Source organism: Amphiura filiformis, chromosome 4 (genome assembly GCF_039555335.1).
Source record: "Amphiura filiformis chromosome 4, Afil_fr2py, whole genome shotgun sequence".
NCBI classification, from domain to species: domain Eukaryota; kingdom Metazoa; phylum Echinodermata; class Ophiuroidea; order Amphilepidida; family Amphiuridae; genus Amphiura; species Amphiura filiformis.
In genome coordinates, this window is record NC_092631.1 from 37,373,869 (window position 1) to 37,390,525 (window position 16,657).

The 16,657-nt window shown below is 36.4% G+C and overlaps 1 protein-coding gene across 1 annotated transcript in view; it reads left to right on the forward strand.

Moving 5' to 3' along the window:
* Nucleotides 1-3,468: 3,468 nt before the first annotated feature.
* LOC140150855 (syndetin-like) overlaps nucleotides 3,469-16,657 on the forward strand; it is a 76,685-nt gene continuing 63,496 nt past the window's right edge. Inside the window, 6 exon segments of the mRNA XM_072173002.1 lie at nucleotides 3,469-3,534; nucleotides 7,309-7,350; nucleotides 8,470-8,538; nucleotides 10,205-10,282; nucleotides 15,840-15,893; nucleotides 16,531-16,601. Of these exon segments, the coding sequence (XP_072029103.1) occupies nucleotides 3,508-3,534; nucleotides 7,309-7,350; nucleotides 8,470-8,538; nucleotides 10,205-10,282; nucleotides 15,840-15,893; nucleotides 16,531-16,601 (341 nt within the window). The 5' untranslated portion in view covers nucleotides 3,469-3,507.

Consider the following 16,657-nt stretch of genomic DNA (forward strand, 5'->3'; position numbering starts at 1 on the left):
AGTTTTAACGGCCACAAAGACGCCACCGTGGCTATCATTATTATTATTCTCTATCTTTAAGAAAAATATTGTAATGAGATGGAAAAACTTCACCGGAGGTAATATTGCTGTGAAGCCATGATTCAGAACCCACAACTATATCAGGTTCCTCTTCTTGGAGGAGGTACTGAAAGCCAGCTCGTTTTGCATGCACACTCTGGCAGTTAACATTCAATATTTTGAGAGAACGAGTTTTAGGTTTGGATTTCATTGTTTTGCGTTTATTTGATTTATCAGTCATAGTGTGTCCACTTCTAACAGGGCTAGAAGTTTTCATAGGACTATCAAAGTTGGAGTCCGTAGGTAAACTATCGATGGAATCATCACACAAATCGGTGAGGGCATCAAAACTGTTGTTTGATTTCAGCTCATTTAGGTCCATGAGGAACGAGGAGTGAAAATTAGGTAATCCGCAGCCATTACAGAGCCATGAGTAAGATGCATGATTGGCAAGAACGTCATACACCTCGTCGCTCATGCCCAGGCAAAATTTATGGAACCAGTTATTACAGTTCTCACATTCAATACAATCCTGGCCCCACCTGGCAGCTGTGTTACAAATTTGGCAGGGGTATTTTAATTGTTGTGGTCCTGGGTTTGGGTTAACATCCCCAGCGAGCAATAGCAGAAGAGTTAATCTAGACGTACGGTTCAGATTATGTATGGTAAAACGTTTTGAATGACGATAATTGTTTGTAATGCGGGGCAGTTACGGGAAACAAGTGCATCATCTATCGGCGCAGTCCAGTGATCCACATCGAGGTGGTGGCAATTCTGCAACACATGGTCCACACTGAATAGACCTATTCCAAGGCACAATATAATAGCAACAAATGTCGAATAATGGGTTTCAAAATGACCCATGGTATAATACAATTCACGAAAATTGCACATAGATTTAAAAATGGCCGCCAACCGCGGGAAACATGAAAAATTTTATAACTCAGTATACCGTACACCAAAATGTTTAAAAACTGCGAGGTTAAAAACAGCATCCACTGGTACACGGAGGTTTAAAAACATTTAGAATCGCGAAAATAATCCAGTATTGAAGAAATATACGAAGAAATGATACAGTTAACGTAATCCACTTTCCACAAGTCAGCACACAAAGTAGCGAGTTTACACGTAGATAAAAATGGCGCTACCGCTGAAACTGAAAATTTTGCAACTCAAAATACACCAAAATGTTAAAAGCTGTGAGTTCAAAAACAGCATCTACTGGTACTCGAAGGTTTCAAAAACACTTAGAATCGCGAAATAATCCAAAATACGAAGAATTAAACTAAAGAAAATTGATAAAAAGTGGGCTAGCCACGGAGCGAAAATGTAGACAATATCGCGACCGATGCATGATGATGTCATGGATGTGCTGTAGGTAGCCAATGTACAGGGTAGGTAGCCAAGTCAATTGACAATGTTGACGTTTCACTTTCTGAGCTTCCATAATGAAATTGGATTAAAAACAAGCTTACTTGAGTGCCAGGTGGAAACAATAGCTTGATGTTACAATTTCAACCTGCCAACGATGTATTTAGCCGACTCGGCAACATCCATGAACAGTAATACAGCGAAAAATCGTCCTTCCATAGGCGCCGCCATTTTGAAATGATGATCGCCAATGTCAACAATACTGAGATTCAGTACTTCGGTTTGGTAGTGCGCTGTGTACAAACCAAGTGATGAGGTGTTTTGGTTCAGAATTCCTAAAACCAGGTGAAAATTGCAGAAATGCGTATCTGGTAGGGAGCTTGGATGTTTGAATATTCCAAAAACTGCTATGCGCCAAAGCTTTTTGTATTTGAGTAAAATGTGCGGCGAATTTGTGGAGCCATCTATCGGCGGCGGCAGCCTCGATCTACAATTATTGTGTATTAATAAATATTTATGAAGGCAGGTACATCACAAAGCCGAGGCCTGATAACGATGTACCACCTTTTAACTAACAATTAATTATAATTTAATCAAAACAACGAATATACACATAAACATTTAAAAAAAAAGATTTACAAAGAACCCATCTTAATTTACCATACAATTTTAAGTAAACAAATATTTTAGCAGTAGTATCTAGTCATGATAGTATTAAGCAGTATAGTGAATAACCTAGAGTCAGCACAATATGAATTATGAGAGGCAGTATTTGTTATCTTTAAAGTACCTTAACATACATAGCTAAAATACAGGTTTACATTTTACTATCTGACATTATCTTGCTGTATTTCACCTAGGCGCCATTATGCCGCCATAGTTAGAAAAGCAGGTTTTTTCTGAGAACAATACAAATATCATGGGAGCACGTGTGGCCGAGTTGATAAGGCGCCCGACTCATAATACATAGGTTGTGAGTTCGAGCCATGCTCGTGCCAACGTGCTGTGTCCTTGGGCAAGGCACTTTTATCCTCATTACCTACTTGGGGGGATGTGGTTGGGTTGGATTGGATGTTTGTATAGTTGTTTGTTTCAATGTTGCAATATTGGTGCTGATTAAGCTGCTGCCTGCAAATTTCATTGTGTCTGTTTAGGTGTGTTTAATGTACAATTCTAGCAATTTGACCTGCGCGTCCACGATTAGAGTTTGAAATAAACCTTCCTTTTATGAATATTCATGACTTCAATGATGTGACGCGACCTCGATGGCCATCATTTTATTCACCATGTCCATGGAAGTGAGGAGAATTGAATAGATGCATGTTCATCACAACAGAAATTAAGACAATAGAAATTAGTACCTCATGAATGCGCTACTGTACCAATCTTTAGAAATAAGAAAACCCACTTTTAGACAGGATGTGCTCGTTTCTGATTGTATGACTATGAAAGAGTTAGTTTTACTTAGAGATAAAAAGACTAGTTCATGTCTGAAATTCTGACAACTTAGCAGAAAATGCCTTACGGTACTGTGCAGGTCGACAACCAGTCACAGCATGCTTTTGCCCTGGCGTCACGGTCAGACGCGAACTAGTCTTTTTATCTCTGACTTTATTACTAGCTTCTACATTCTCTGGTTGGGGTTGTTCTATCCAGCGGCAGCGCACTTACCCATTTCTCACGTCTGACAAGATGACACCTTCGTTAAATCCCTATTGGTTTGTACAGTCTCGAAAGTCAATTTTCTCCACGTAAAAAACTCCAATAATTGCTTTTCCTTTTGTAATTATTTGGAGCTGATAAGAAATTGAACTTTTTGAATTGTTTCACAATAGCCTGAATAGGTATTTATGTAATGACATGTTCTGTGATTCCCCCCGTTGAGTACAACTGTAAGTGTCCCCTTTGACTTTGACTTTGTGTCCGAGAGTGCAAGATGGAGCAAGTATGCCTGAGCTGAGTGGCGGTTGCTCCTGGTATGGAGTTACTTCACCTTTCTTAACACTTGTTCCAATTTTATTTTTATTTCATTCCTGTAGGGAAGTGGCTCAAGGAGGACAGGAGTCCAACAGAGAAGCAGCCACCACACCCGAATCTATGAAATCAATTGAACACACATTGAAGGTAATATTATGCTGCTACAGGGAAAAAAAAAAAAAAGAGGCCCTCATTGTGCCCTCTTTTTCTCCTATTTCTGTAAAGTTGATCAAATGTATTTTGGTATGCAAAGAAACCTTTAATCGTTTTAAGAGCCAGTCTCCCTTATTATGTACCCAAATCAGGGGGGTTGTGATACAAAAAAAAATAGAATTTTCTCTAAAAAATAATTTTGGTACATATTAGCACCAACAACTCACATGTAAAATATGGCGTGCACAGCGCCCTCGTTCAACTTGAAAAAATTCTTGAAATTTCAGCCTCTCTGAGCCTTACTTGCAAATGGTAAACTTTGGAGGTGCATAACATCGTGCGCCATCATCATCCCAACCTGCATTTTGCATTTTTTTAAAGTACCAAATGGTTACATTACAAAAACCAAGAAAAAAAATTGGGATCTTGATGCGCACAAAATCAGCAAGTCCAATGATTTGATGAAAAGCGCCCTCGTGCAAACTTCAAAGCATCATAACGGGCTGCGCCATCAAGATCCCAAGTCCGAACAAGTTTGAAATTAAAGACCTCCATGGCAAGTTTCATTTTCAGCAAAAATTTTTTTGGGATTTCGATTTGGCGCACAGAGTTAACAGAGGTCAAAGGTCAAAATTTCCTATTTTTGCCGCCTGCATTATTGCGCCAACGTCACATGACTCTCGAATAGGATTTCATCAAAGAAGAGGTAATTCTCTGCAAGAACTGAAAAAATTAGCTTGGGATCTCTTGATCTTCATATTTTTCTGATTTTTTGAAAATGGACTTAGCCTCATTTTGGAGGTCAATTTGACCTCTTTTTCCCACTCGCCACAATGTGGGCTTTTTACTGCATCACAAAAGATCGCCAACAAGATCCCAATTTTATTTTTCATCGTCTAGCTTCTTTGGCGACCAGTAGACAAAAAACAAGCAACAGCTAATTGGGATCATGTAGGCGCACTAATATAAAAGAGGTCAAATGTCAAGCTTTGTGCCAAAGTGATGCATATTTGCCTATGTGCAGCGAAAGTGGAACTTTGACCATAATAAAAAAATGTGCGCCAACAAGATCCCATCTTACTTTTTGGATGATTAGATAAAGTGGCTTATATAAAAAAAAAAAAAAAAAAAAAAAAAGTGGGATCATGTGGGCGCACTAATTCAATAGAGGTCAAAGTTCATACTTTGTGCGAATTGGCATTACATTGCCTATGTGCAGCACAAAAGTAGAACTTTGACCATAATAAAATGTAAGCCAACAAGATCCCATCTTACTTTTTGGATGATTGGATAAAGGGCTTATGTATAACTGATAACAAGTAAAAAAAAAAGTGGGATCATGTGGGCGCACTAATTCATTAGAGGTCAAAGTTCATACTTCATACAAAATTAAGCGATTTTTAGCCTAAAGTTCCCGAATTCAGCAACCTTTCACTCAAATTTGGCAAAATATGACTAAGTATTTTGACAAATTTTTTTTTTACTCTCACCAACTACCATGATGGAATCAGCATCATCTGAAATGCACTCACACAAGTTTCTATGAGACATGTCTGGTGATCCCCATTGAAAAAAAAAATTCGGCACAAAGTATGAACTTTGACCTCTATTGAATTAGTGCGCCCACATGATCCCACTTTTTTTTACTTGTTATTAGTTATACATAAGCCCCTTTATCCAATCATCCAAAAAGTAAGATGGGATCTTGTTGGCGCACATTTATATTACAGGTCAAAGATCCACTTTTTGTGCTGCACATAGGCAAAATAATGCCAATTCTGCACAAAGTATGAACTTTGACCTCTATTGAATTAGTGCGCCCACATGATCCCACTTTTTTTTTACTTTTTATCAGTTATACATAAGCCCCTTTATCCAATCATCCAAAAAGTAAGATGGGATCTTGTTGGCGCACTTTTTTATTGCGGGTCAAAGTTCCACTTTCGTGCTGCACATAGGCAAATATGCATCACTTTGGCACAAAGCTTGACCTTTGACCTCTTTTATATTAGTGCGCCCACATGATCCCAATTAGCTGTTGCTTGTGTTTTATCCACTGGTCGCCAAAGAAGCTAGACGATGACTAATAAAATTGGGATCTTGTTGGCGCATCTTTTTGTGATGCAGTAAAAAGCCCACATTGTGCAGCGAGTGGGAAAAAGAGGTCAAATTGACCTCCAAAATGAGGCTAAGTCCATTTTCAAAAAAATCAGAAAAATATGAAGATCAGGAGATCCCAAGCTAATTTTTTCAGTTCTTGCAGAGAACTACTTCTTCTTTGATGAAATGCTATTCGGAGAGTCAGGTGACGTTGGCGCGCAATAATACAGGCGTGCAAAAATGTGCGAAAATAGGAAATTTTGACCTTTGACCTCTGTTAAATCTGTGCGCCAACGAAATCCCAAAAAAATTTTGCTGAAAAATGAAACTTGCCATGGAGGTCTTTAATTTCAAACTTGTTCGGACTTGGGATCTTGATGGCGCAGCCCGTTATGATGCTTTGAAGTTTGCACGAGGCGCTTTTCATCAAATCATTGATTTGCTGATTTTGTGCGCCATCAAGATCCCAATTTTTTTTCTTGGTTTTTGTAATGTAACCATTTGGTACTTTAAAAAATGCAAAATGCAGGTTGGGATGATGATGGCGCATCGATGTTATGCACCTCCAAAGTTTACCATTTGCAAGTAAGGCTCAGAGAGGCTGAAATTTCAAGAATTTTTTAAGCTGAACGAGGGCGCTGTGCACGCTCATATTTTACATGTGAGTTGTTGGTGCTAATATGTACCAAAATTATTTTTTAGAGAAAATTCTATTTTTTTTTTGTATCACAGATGGGTACATAATAAGGGAGATTGGCTCTTAATAAATAGCTTTAATAAACCAAAACAATTATTTCAATCAGCTCACAATTTTTGAAGATATGCCCTCTTTAAGAAATGTACCTGTTTTTCACTCTTGTCAATAAAAAGAAAGCAAGAAACAGTAAAGTAAGAAAGTAAGAAACATAATAAAAACAAAAAGGCATAAAATAACCGAGAAAAACATAAGTAATTGCAAGTATAGCAAAAGAAGTCCCATCCCACATCAATTTCGCCCAAATTAATGACACTTAACAAAATCTATAACCCATCAAGCCCACCGGTAAAGCCCATTCCTAAAATAAAGTTGTTATGTTATAAAGTTATCATCGAGGAATGTTTTATATTCATGCATGATATATGCACTTTTCAATCTTTGAAGTAGCCAAACCTCCTCCGAAAAAAGAATAAAAAACAGATACATTTCTTTAAAAGGGCATATCTTCAAAAGTTATGAGCCGATTGAAATAAATGTTTGGTTATTAAAACTAACGGGTAAAGGCTTCATTTAACCCACCCCATCTGTGTAATTGACTAAATCGCCTCCAAACATGGATGCCATTTAAGACTATGCAAATGCAGCCATCTGAATCCGTACTCAATGGACATACCAAGGACGTTTTCCGCCATTTTTTGTGAATGTGTGTATATTTGTGTTTATGAAATTTTGCCTAGCAACTGCGGACGTTATATCTCACATATTTCGCGAATACATTACACATGCAATTGCGGTCATTTGCAGACCTTTCCCGGTTTCAGAGATCTACTCATTTATGATTAAGACTTAGTTTGTGTAAAAAAGGTTGTTGGCATTTAGATATATATGGCTTTCTAAAATTGAATTGAAACTTTTAATTGATTCAAATTAAAGCATTAACTTATATGTGTTTTTTGTTTTTCTATCTGTAGGAGGAGCGTGAATTTCCTAATGACCCAATGAAAGATGCAGAGGTAATTAATTATCACAAATTCATAACCTTTGTGAGGGACGTTAACATGTATATATGTTCTAATCAAATTGTTCGTTAGCATGCACAAAAACACACAAACAGACCTTAGAATATTTCCCACGATTACAAGCCTCAAGATATGATTCCTCATTTCCAGCGGCGAAATGTTTAGATTTTTTACAATACCCCCCAAATAACTAAAAAGATGAGCAGTTAAACTCTCAACAAAAGTGTATCAAAAGTTGACCATCAATATGCAGTGAGAAATGGGCTATTCCCATTGAAATCCATACACCTATGGAAGATATTACCTTAATCTCCTACACAGGAGTGTAAATTTCAAATGGAATTACCTGAATTGTAAAATTTACACCCCCTGTGTGGGAGATGAAGGTCATTTCTTCCATAGGGGGTGTATGAATTTCAACTGGAATAGCCCAATGATTCATCAGCACCATCTGAAATTTCTAAGATAAAATATGATACCTTGTATTTGGATCTATGTGTACAAAAATTTCAACTTATTACGGTAATTTTGCGCAAATTTTGTTGATTTTGCCCCCCTGAAATTCACTTTGCCCCCCTAATGCCCCCGAAAAGAATTTCCTGGCGCCGCCACTGTATTTGATGAACCCCTGTACATTATATTTGACCTACTTAGTGCCCCAGAATAAAAGTTAGAATACTAGTTCGCATTTGGCGTCACCTGTCAATCAAACTCGGAATGGATTGTTTACGATATGTCGTGATGATTGAAATTTGTGATTGCAGCAGAAAAGGAGCATGCATGTGTGGTTAGTTTTGCACCTTCAAACATACAATAGTTAGATCTTAGTAATTCTTTCCTGAAGGCACCATGTCAACAATGCGCAGAACTGTTTAACAGATGTCACAGCCAATAACACTCTTTATGTGTGGATGTGTGTTTTCCAGCAATTGTTTACGCAATTGCATGCTTACAGGGGGCGCTTTATAAGTTCGAAATGTCCACTGAGTGCCGTCTAGTTAGGTTGAATACAGTAGCCTTATCGGAGTTTACTCACTACATACATACATACAAATGTAGGATAAGTTACGGATGATACCGCATTGACAATCCTACTGTGTTCTTTTGTTGCAGGTACTTGAGAGCATTGAGAAGGTATACTTTGGTGATGAGACTTTTGACAGCAATCTTCATGAACTCAATGTGAGTAAGAATTAATGGAGAACCTAAAGAGAAGAGATTTTAGTAGACTTAAAGAATGCGTATTCAGAATAGCCCCATGTGTAACACTATGGTAAATCTGCCATTGGACTATTCCATTTGATTAAATAAATACACTCCATATGGAAGACTTAGAGAATAAGCGATAGGAATTTTTATTTTGCCTATCCTCTACCGTGTGATAGGCGACAGGCAGGTCCAATATTTTGAGTAGTGGATGCGGCGCAGCCGTATCCACTACAATAAAAATATTGGACCTGCCTGTCGCTATCATAGGTAGAGGATAGGCAAAATAAAAATTCCTATCGCTTATTCTCATTCTTAATCAGTTAAATATTATTTTAATAACTGTAAACCAATTTTTAAGCAAAAACTAAGTTACCGTCATAAAAACTCCCTCATTATAAAATGAAGCGAAACTTGTTTACAACTTCACGTATTCTGTTGTGCGTATTGCTAGCGCGTTCGCGTATTCCGCACTAGTCTCACGCATCCAGCGCGATACATACTGCGCACCTCTACACGCGTGTTACACATTATCGAGGCGTCACGATGATGTGGGGTTGTCTACGACCTGATAAGCGGCACCGAAATCATGCAATTGTCCAATCAGAAATGTGTCTACAAATTAGACCACTCCCACTGACTAAGAATTCATCTTAATCGTCCACATAGGGTGTGTGAATTTTAAATGGGATTATGTGAATGGGTGATTCCAATTTCAAATCTGCACCCCCTGTGTGGGAGATTAATGTCATGTCTTCCATATTGGTGGTGTATGGATAGCCCATTTTGGATTGTTGCATATGGAAACTAAACATTTAAGTGCTGATAATTGATATCTTTATGCTTCAGCATTACAAAGGTATGCACAATCTGCATCTTCATTAAGTACAGTGCCTTCAATGGTGAGAGGAACAAAAGTGCTATAGTGCTGAGCGAGGAAAATTATTTAGTACTTATAATGCAGTATAAACTAGCATCAGCAAACTGTGGTAGGTGAATACTAGCAAGCCCATGCCGAAATGCTTCAACAGACAGAGCTGCAATGAGGGTTGGAGGAGGTCATGCCGCAGCTGCTTGATGGGAAGAAGGATTATTGGAAAACCAAAACTCTTGCACACAGTTGGATGTACTTATGACTGCTGCAGTGTATCAATATTCCTGCCACATGTAGTGTTCATTAATAATGCCATTATCAGTATAGTGTATTATATGCAGTATGCAGACACTCTTTTAATCAAAATCATAAATTGGCAATCAAATTGATTTTTGTTAATGTATCAATGAGCAGTAAGGCAAATTATTTTTGACAGAATTTATCTGTGTGCGTGTACTGTCTATCTATTTCGGTTTAATGCTTCGTAAGAAAAATGGCCATTTCTCAGTAAATTGGTAACTCTTTTTATCGGGTGACTATCAGTTGAGACTCGTAATGAGCGTGCTTTTTTCAATTAGCCAATGAGAGGCCTTTTGTCATTACCTGAATCAATTAGACAATTAAGAATGATATCATATATTTATTCCATGTTGTTCATTAAAAAAAAAAAAAATATTCTTGAAATTATGTTTTATTTTGGTGTCTTTAAGTTTAATATATAATGCTGACTATGGATTAACATAAGTCCAATTTGTTGTTCTCATTTAGAAACTACCTGAATTGGATCAACTTGACTTAAACAAGGTTGGGCAAGATAGAGACCTTCTTAGACGTCAACGTAATTCAGTAAGTATACTACTTATGCCTTTTACCAATTATTTCAAGGGAATGTCAATACATAAATACTGCAAGGCATTTGCTACCCACCATTTCATAAAGACCAAGGTGGATGTGATGATACAAGAGAAATCAAGATTAATTCAAGGAGCATAATGAAAACTTATCAAAGACTGTGGTAAATGGCATCAACAGTTAGTATAAAGTTGTAAGCGATCAAGATAAAGGCATTAAACTCTGGTGCGTGAAGGTATGAGTTAGAGTCCAGGCAGTGCTGTCTGTTTGCTCTTGTCAAAAATTGAGGTTACTTGTGGACAAAGAACTTACTGCTGATTGTCCCGTTATAACCCATATGAATCTCAGGGAGCTGATCCTGGCTGCAAAGGTATGGCTGCAACTGGCTGTTCGGTTGATGTCCATACACCCCTTATGGTAAACATGATCTTAATCGTCCACACAGGGAGTGTAAATGACTTCAGTTGAAATTTACACCCGATGAGGGGGTGTAAATGTCTTTCATAAGTGTGTGGATTTCAACTGGAATAGCCTATTGTGGGTGTGTGCTTCTTAGCTGTAAGTCCCTGAGTAGTTGTTTATGGAATGATATGCGGCCCCAGTGCACGGTTGTTTGATGGAATCATTTATTAGTTTTTCAAACAAAACATCATGTATAACCAAATTTTAGGCTTAAACAGCTAAAAGTGATATCGTGCTAATGTATACGGATGCTTTTGAGTCGTTCTCAAACTTAAATTTCACCTCTTTTACAAAATTATTCACTTTTATAGTATTTTTTAAAGCTTTTTCTGATATAAAATGTATCTATTAATGACAAAATTGGTGGTGCTATTTATTTACTGGAAATTGCCCTCTCAAGCTTTTAATACAAATAATTCCTTTTATTGTTTGATAAAATATGTTTATAAAATTTTCTTGCTGCTTGTTTCACCTATTCCAGCTGTTTTAATGGCGGTATTAATCACCTAACCCTTGCAAATAAAGAAATATGATTTAGGATAAATAGCGCCATCAATAGTTTGCATTCAGTTAATAATGAAGCCAATTCTATATACATCAAACAGTCATGAGTGGTCATGGGCAATGACAATTTGTAACTTGTGCAGAGGTCTTGTGGAGTTGACATGGGACACTAAAGCTGAATTTATACTCCATCGCTGAGCGACGAGCGATTGGCATTTGACCAATGAGGTAGCACGATTTCCTAACGCAACAAAACATGCTCATTACGAAAAGTTTAGCGTGCTGGGTTGAATTCTGGCTTGCAAAATCCCTATACAAGACTGCAATCCATAAATCAAATTTTGACAGGCCTTGGGGACTCTTGTTGATCAGAAATCTTGTAGTGGGTGAAATCAGTAATTGGATAGGTCATGGAGGTCAAGTGTATTGTTTATCAAGTTTCATTCATAAACACATCTGCTGGTCCAATTACAACCTGAACTTGAACTTGAACAGGTCAGAGACACTGAAATTTAATACCAAACTGATACATGCACTATGGACCACAGTGGCCTCATCCCAATGGCATAGTTCAATAACCTCAATTAACCACTCATATTGCAAAATTTGACCTCTAATTGCGGAGTATGAGTTTGTGTACTCAAATTTTCAAAGGTCATTCAATGAATGTACAAATGTATTGGGGTTAAAGAACTGTGCCCTGATAGATGAACATGTTGTGGATCCTAGTGATGTATGTTGAGAGGACTGCTTGAGTTCTGTCAGATGCTTAAAGTTTTTGTTCCGACTAGCACAGCAGCACTACACTAGCTATGTCAGGCTACTATACATGATATAAATTATAATGTGTTTAGGTTGGATTTGATTTGATCATCATTTAATCTTTGGTAGTATAAACAGAGAGTGCGTACAAAAACATGTTCGTCGAGATATGGTGAGTACATAATTTCAGTATATTCTTTTTTTTTTAAATGTTCAATATGTGAATAATTGTTATCCATGTGTAAAGTGACTTCAAACTTTAACTGCATGTTACTGTCACATAATAAAATTGCAAACAATGCAACTGCCAAAATTCAGAAAAATAACCCAAAATCATTTTTGTTTTGACTATACTAGATAGGTTTTAAGTAATAGGTACAGAAACTTTTACATTAGAAATGACCTAGATTTTTTGCACATGTTTTGTTGTTATTTTCAACCTAAAATATTTGTTTCACACCGGGTTTCACACCTTTGTCAGTCAAATGGGAGCAAGTTCTTGAACCTTGTCATATAAAACCTGAAACAATGCAAATAATTTTAACTGCCAAAATTCAGAATATTAGGATATCTAGGCCTATTCGATCTTTTTACCATTTACAGTGCATAACTCTTACTCTTATTTTTTGCTTGTGATGTACTTTGCAATGCTTCAGGAATTCAAATGTGATACCATTGGTGGTGTTGGCGCAATATTAACCTGATAAATGAAAACTATCTGGATTAATATTAGGCATACAAATATTTGAAATCAACATGAACATTTATTTCAATACTTATGTTAAACTACTTTAATTAATAGAATGTAAGACAAATTTTGCATGTAATATGAATGTGAACCAAATCAGGGAAAATATTCACCTTAAAGTAGGCCTATAGCAATGGCTCCAATGGAAACTGCAAGTTCAAAACATCATCTACAATAGTGTAGCCAGCAGTGGGCAGGAATCAGAGAGGCCCCCCCCCACCTGACAAAAAACAATTAAAGAGAAAAGTATTTCCCTGACAAAAAATGAAAGAGAAATTTGGGAAGTCAAAGGAAAAGAAAATGTTTCTATCCTTGACCAAGAAAACTGGCTATATGCCCCTGACTTTCTCCATTACAAACTTATAAGTATGCTTGTGAACTTGACACACAAAACCATTATTAACAGAGCAAGAGTGCAGGGAGTTTGGTAGACTATTAATGATATGCATGCATGAACTGACCTCGTTTAGGCCTACTGGTTTTAATAGGCATGTTTGTTTTAAAATGGGATAGACTCTTATGTTTTTTTTATTATATTTTGCAGGTTTTCAAAGAAGAGGAAGATAGAATGTGGTGAAAAAACTACTCATCAACCTTTGACTTGGATTCAACAATGTGCAATAATCAACATGATTATCTCATCATCCACTTCCATTCACTGTGGAATATATAAAAAAAAGCGCAGTGATTTATAGTGCGCTACGCACTTTGAGGCACAACGCCTAGAGCGTTGATCCACAAGCCTCCGCACACTTTACAGAACAATTTGAAATATAGAAACGAAGGAAAGGCCTTTGTGTCACATCAAACAGTCTATTGACGTTGTCATCAAACTTGATTGTACATGCACCAGAATTATTTTCAGAATTGTGTAACTGCAAAGTTGACGCTTAAATCACTCCATCCATCTTGTAATACAGATCTGCATGCCATAAACCAAATGGAATAGATAAATTATCTATGAACATGGAAATATGTACTGTCATTAATGGAAGCGTAGAGGTCCCAGGTAGAGGTACATAACATTAAAGAACCATCCAGGTTATTTTAAGGAATACATCGAAGGCGACAATTATATCGTGGAACAGTGGCGTGAGAGAGTGCCTCTTATATTTTTCACTTGTTCGTAAACTGCATCATCTGGATTAGGCCAAAAAAAAAAATTGTTGTGTTGCCCTCAACCGCCCGGCCCTAAATCCTGAAAAATCAGGGTCGGCATTTGTTTTTTTTTTTTTTTGAATGATGATTTTACAGATTTGTTCAAAAAATCAATGTTTTTCACTTAAAATTGATATTTTATTGAAAGACTAGTCTTTAATTTATATCTAACAGGTCAAAAGAAGTCAAAATTGACAATATGTCCCTCCCTAACTGAAGAAGCATTATTTAATATTTGGGAGGATTTTTAAAAACTGAAGGTTTGAAAAAAAAAACAAAAAAAAGAAATCCGACCGTCCGACCCAAATTTCCCATTTTCCCACTTGAGGGCAACACAACAATATTTTTTTTTTTTGGCCTTAGCCTGTTAAGCTATCAAAATGCAAGGATTATATTGCATGTGACTATATGAATAGGGCCTATGAGATGTATTTTTAGGATTTTCAATATGGATCTCCCCAGGGTGTAATTAAGCATCTTTATTTAAATTATCAATGTGGTATTACTGAAATCGTCTGTTTGGTTAAAAATTATTCTAAAAATTAAGATTATTTGTGATGTGGTATATCGAAAGCAGACACTCTTGGGCAGGATCGTAAATGGAGGAATAGCCAAAATTCTGCCTGGGGTGATTTTTTTCACAATTTGGGTTTGTTGCGAATTTGTGATGTTATTAATGTTTAAAATATTGTCTGATAGTTTCAGACCGGAATATAACTGGCATCCTGTATTTTTGAGACATTTTTCAAGGTTATTCCTACTCTCAACATTGTCAATAATATTTTTAAAGGCTGATATCTCAATTTCTAATTTTATAATACCATAACTTACAAACTCAATATCTTTGCTAAGGAATGTCTGATTTCATTAGTGAAAATGGCGTTGTGGAGCAAAATATCTCTAAATTATATGTAAAAACCTCAAAATTGGTAACCTGCCGAAAAATACGCCTATAGCTTCAGAACTAATAATTGTTTTCACAATATTGCAACATAGATAGAAGGATGATTCATTTTGATACCACATTCATTCAATTTCGTTCAATATTAAAAACACAGCAGTGTTTTAAAAGAAAAATACCCAAATTTAAAAGTTGCAGCTAGATTTGTATTTATTTGAATTAAGCACAAAGATAATGGAGGGTTTTATGTGTCCCAATGCTGCATAATAATCATTGATCGTTGTAGCAGATGTGTTCTTAAAGTTACAATGAAAATAAAATGGACAATGTGTGATTTCTTTATGATACATGGATGATCAAAAGATGCCATGCATGCATATATGTATATATCCTCAGTATGTTGTAGACAAATAATATTTGTAAAAAAATATTTCAGTAATATAAACAAGACCCAAGACACAAACTAAAATGTATGCTGTATTATCCATACAACCCAGATATAATTAAAGCATTTAAAATGTGGAACAATATACAATAATTGCCTTTGTCTCATATCTCTGGTGCAACTTGTAAGTTTAAATTATTTGTTCAAATGAAGATTTTTGAAACAAAATTCTTTCTTTGGAAACTTCACTATTTAATAAAAGACCTGCCAATTGCAAGTTGAATAACCCAATTCACAAATCACAAATGGAATGTATAAACTGCAGCTGACCTGGGAGCTGACCTTCACCCTGAATTCAAGTCTGGGAGTACTACAAGTCCTTACTAGTAATTCTACTTAATTGAGTGTGACAGTAGGGGCAACCTGTTTTGACCCACCAGTGATTGTTTTAGTCCCATGTGAATCTGACTGGTGGGCTCAAAAAAGCACGCTACAATTTTTCGTAATGCTCGACCTCATTGGCTAAAAACCAATCGCTATCGCTCAGCGATCTAGTATAAATTCCGCTTAAGTCTATAAAGGTGTTTTATTGCAAGTTTGATTGAAAGACACTATCTGTTTAATCCTGCAGGTTTCAAAGAAGGTGTCAGACCTTGTTCTTGAAAATCACTCGGCATATTCAAAGGTAAGAATAAATTGTTTTTCATTGTTTTGCTAATGGTCAATTATAGTCCTGGCAACTAATTTAGACACTATGTGATTCACCTGAAAGTCTAAATGTGTTGAACGCATGGACTTGTCTTAGGACACCTATCCTTCTTACAAAAATTATGATGATTTTCTGAGTTATCAAATCACTGATATAGCATCTCCAAGTTAAGGGCACACGTAAGAGTTTTTAAAATACCATATTAAACAATGTTACTCAAAAGATTGACACATAAATTTCACCAAAACTTTCCTTTGTCTTCATAAAAATGCTCTATGAGGGAAATTAATTGAGCAATCTTTTGAGTAGGGATGGAATCAGAATTGCACCGGTGGTCGACTGCGGTTTTGTCCTGTTGGAGACGGTTTCTTTCTAAAAAACTGGAACACGGTTCAACCGCCTGTCAACCGGCTGTCAAGTTTTGATTTCATCTCTGACATGTTGTGTCAAATAAATCAGTATGTGGTGGGCCTGACATATTCAAAGAAGTGAACAATATCAAATAAATTTTAAAAACTCTACACTTAACTGATTTCATGTGCTATCTTTTTGTTTCAGATGTGTGTTAAAATGTCTCTTAATAAAATTAATTTATCTTTTATATTTTTCCCAGGAGTTGCATAGAGTAACCAATCTTCAAGCATCACTACAAACAGCTAACATTATATGCAGCAATGGCAGAAGGTATGTAGAATTATTTCAAAAAGATATAAAGGGATAGTCAAGAATTCATAGCAAAC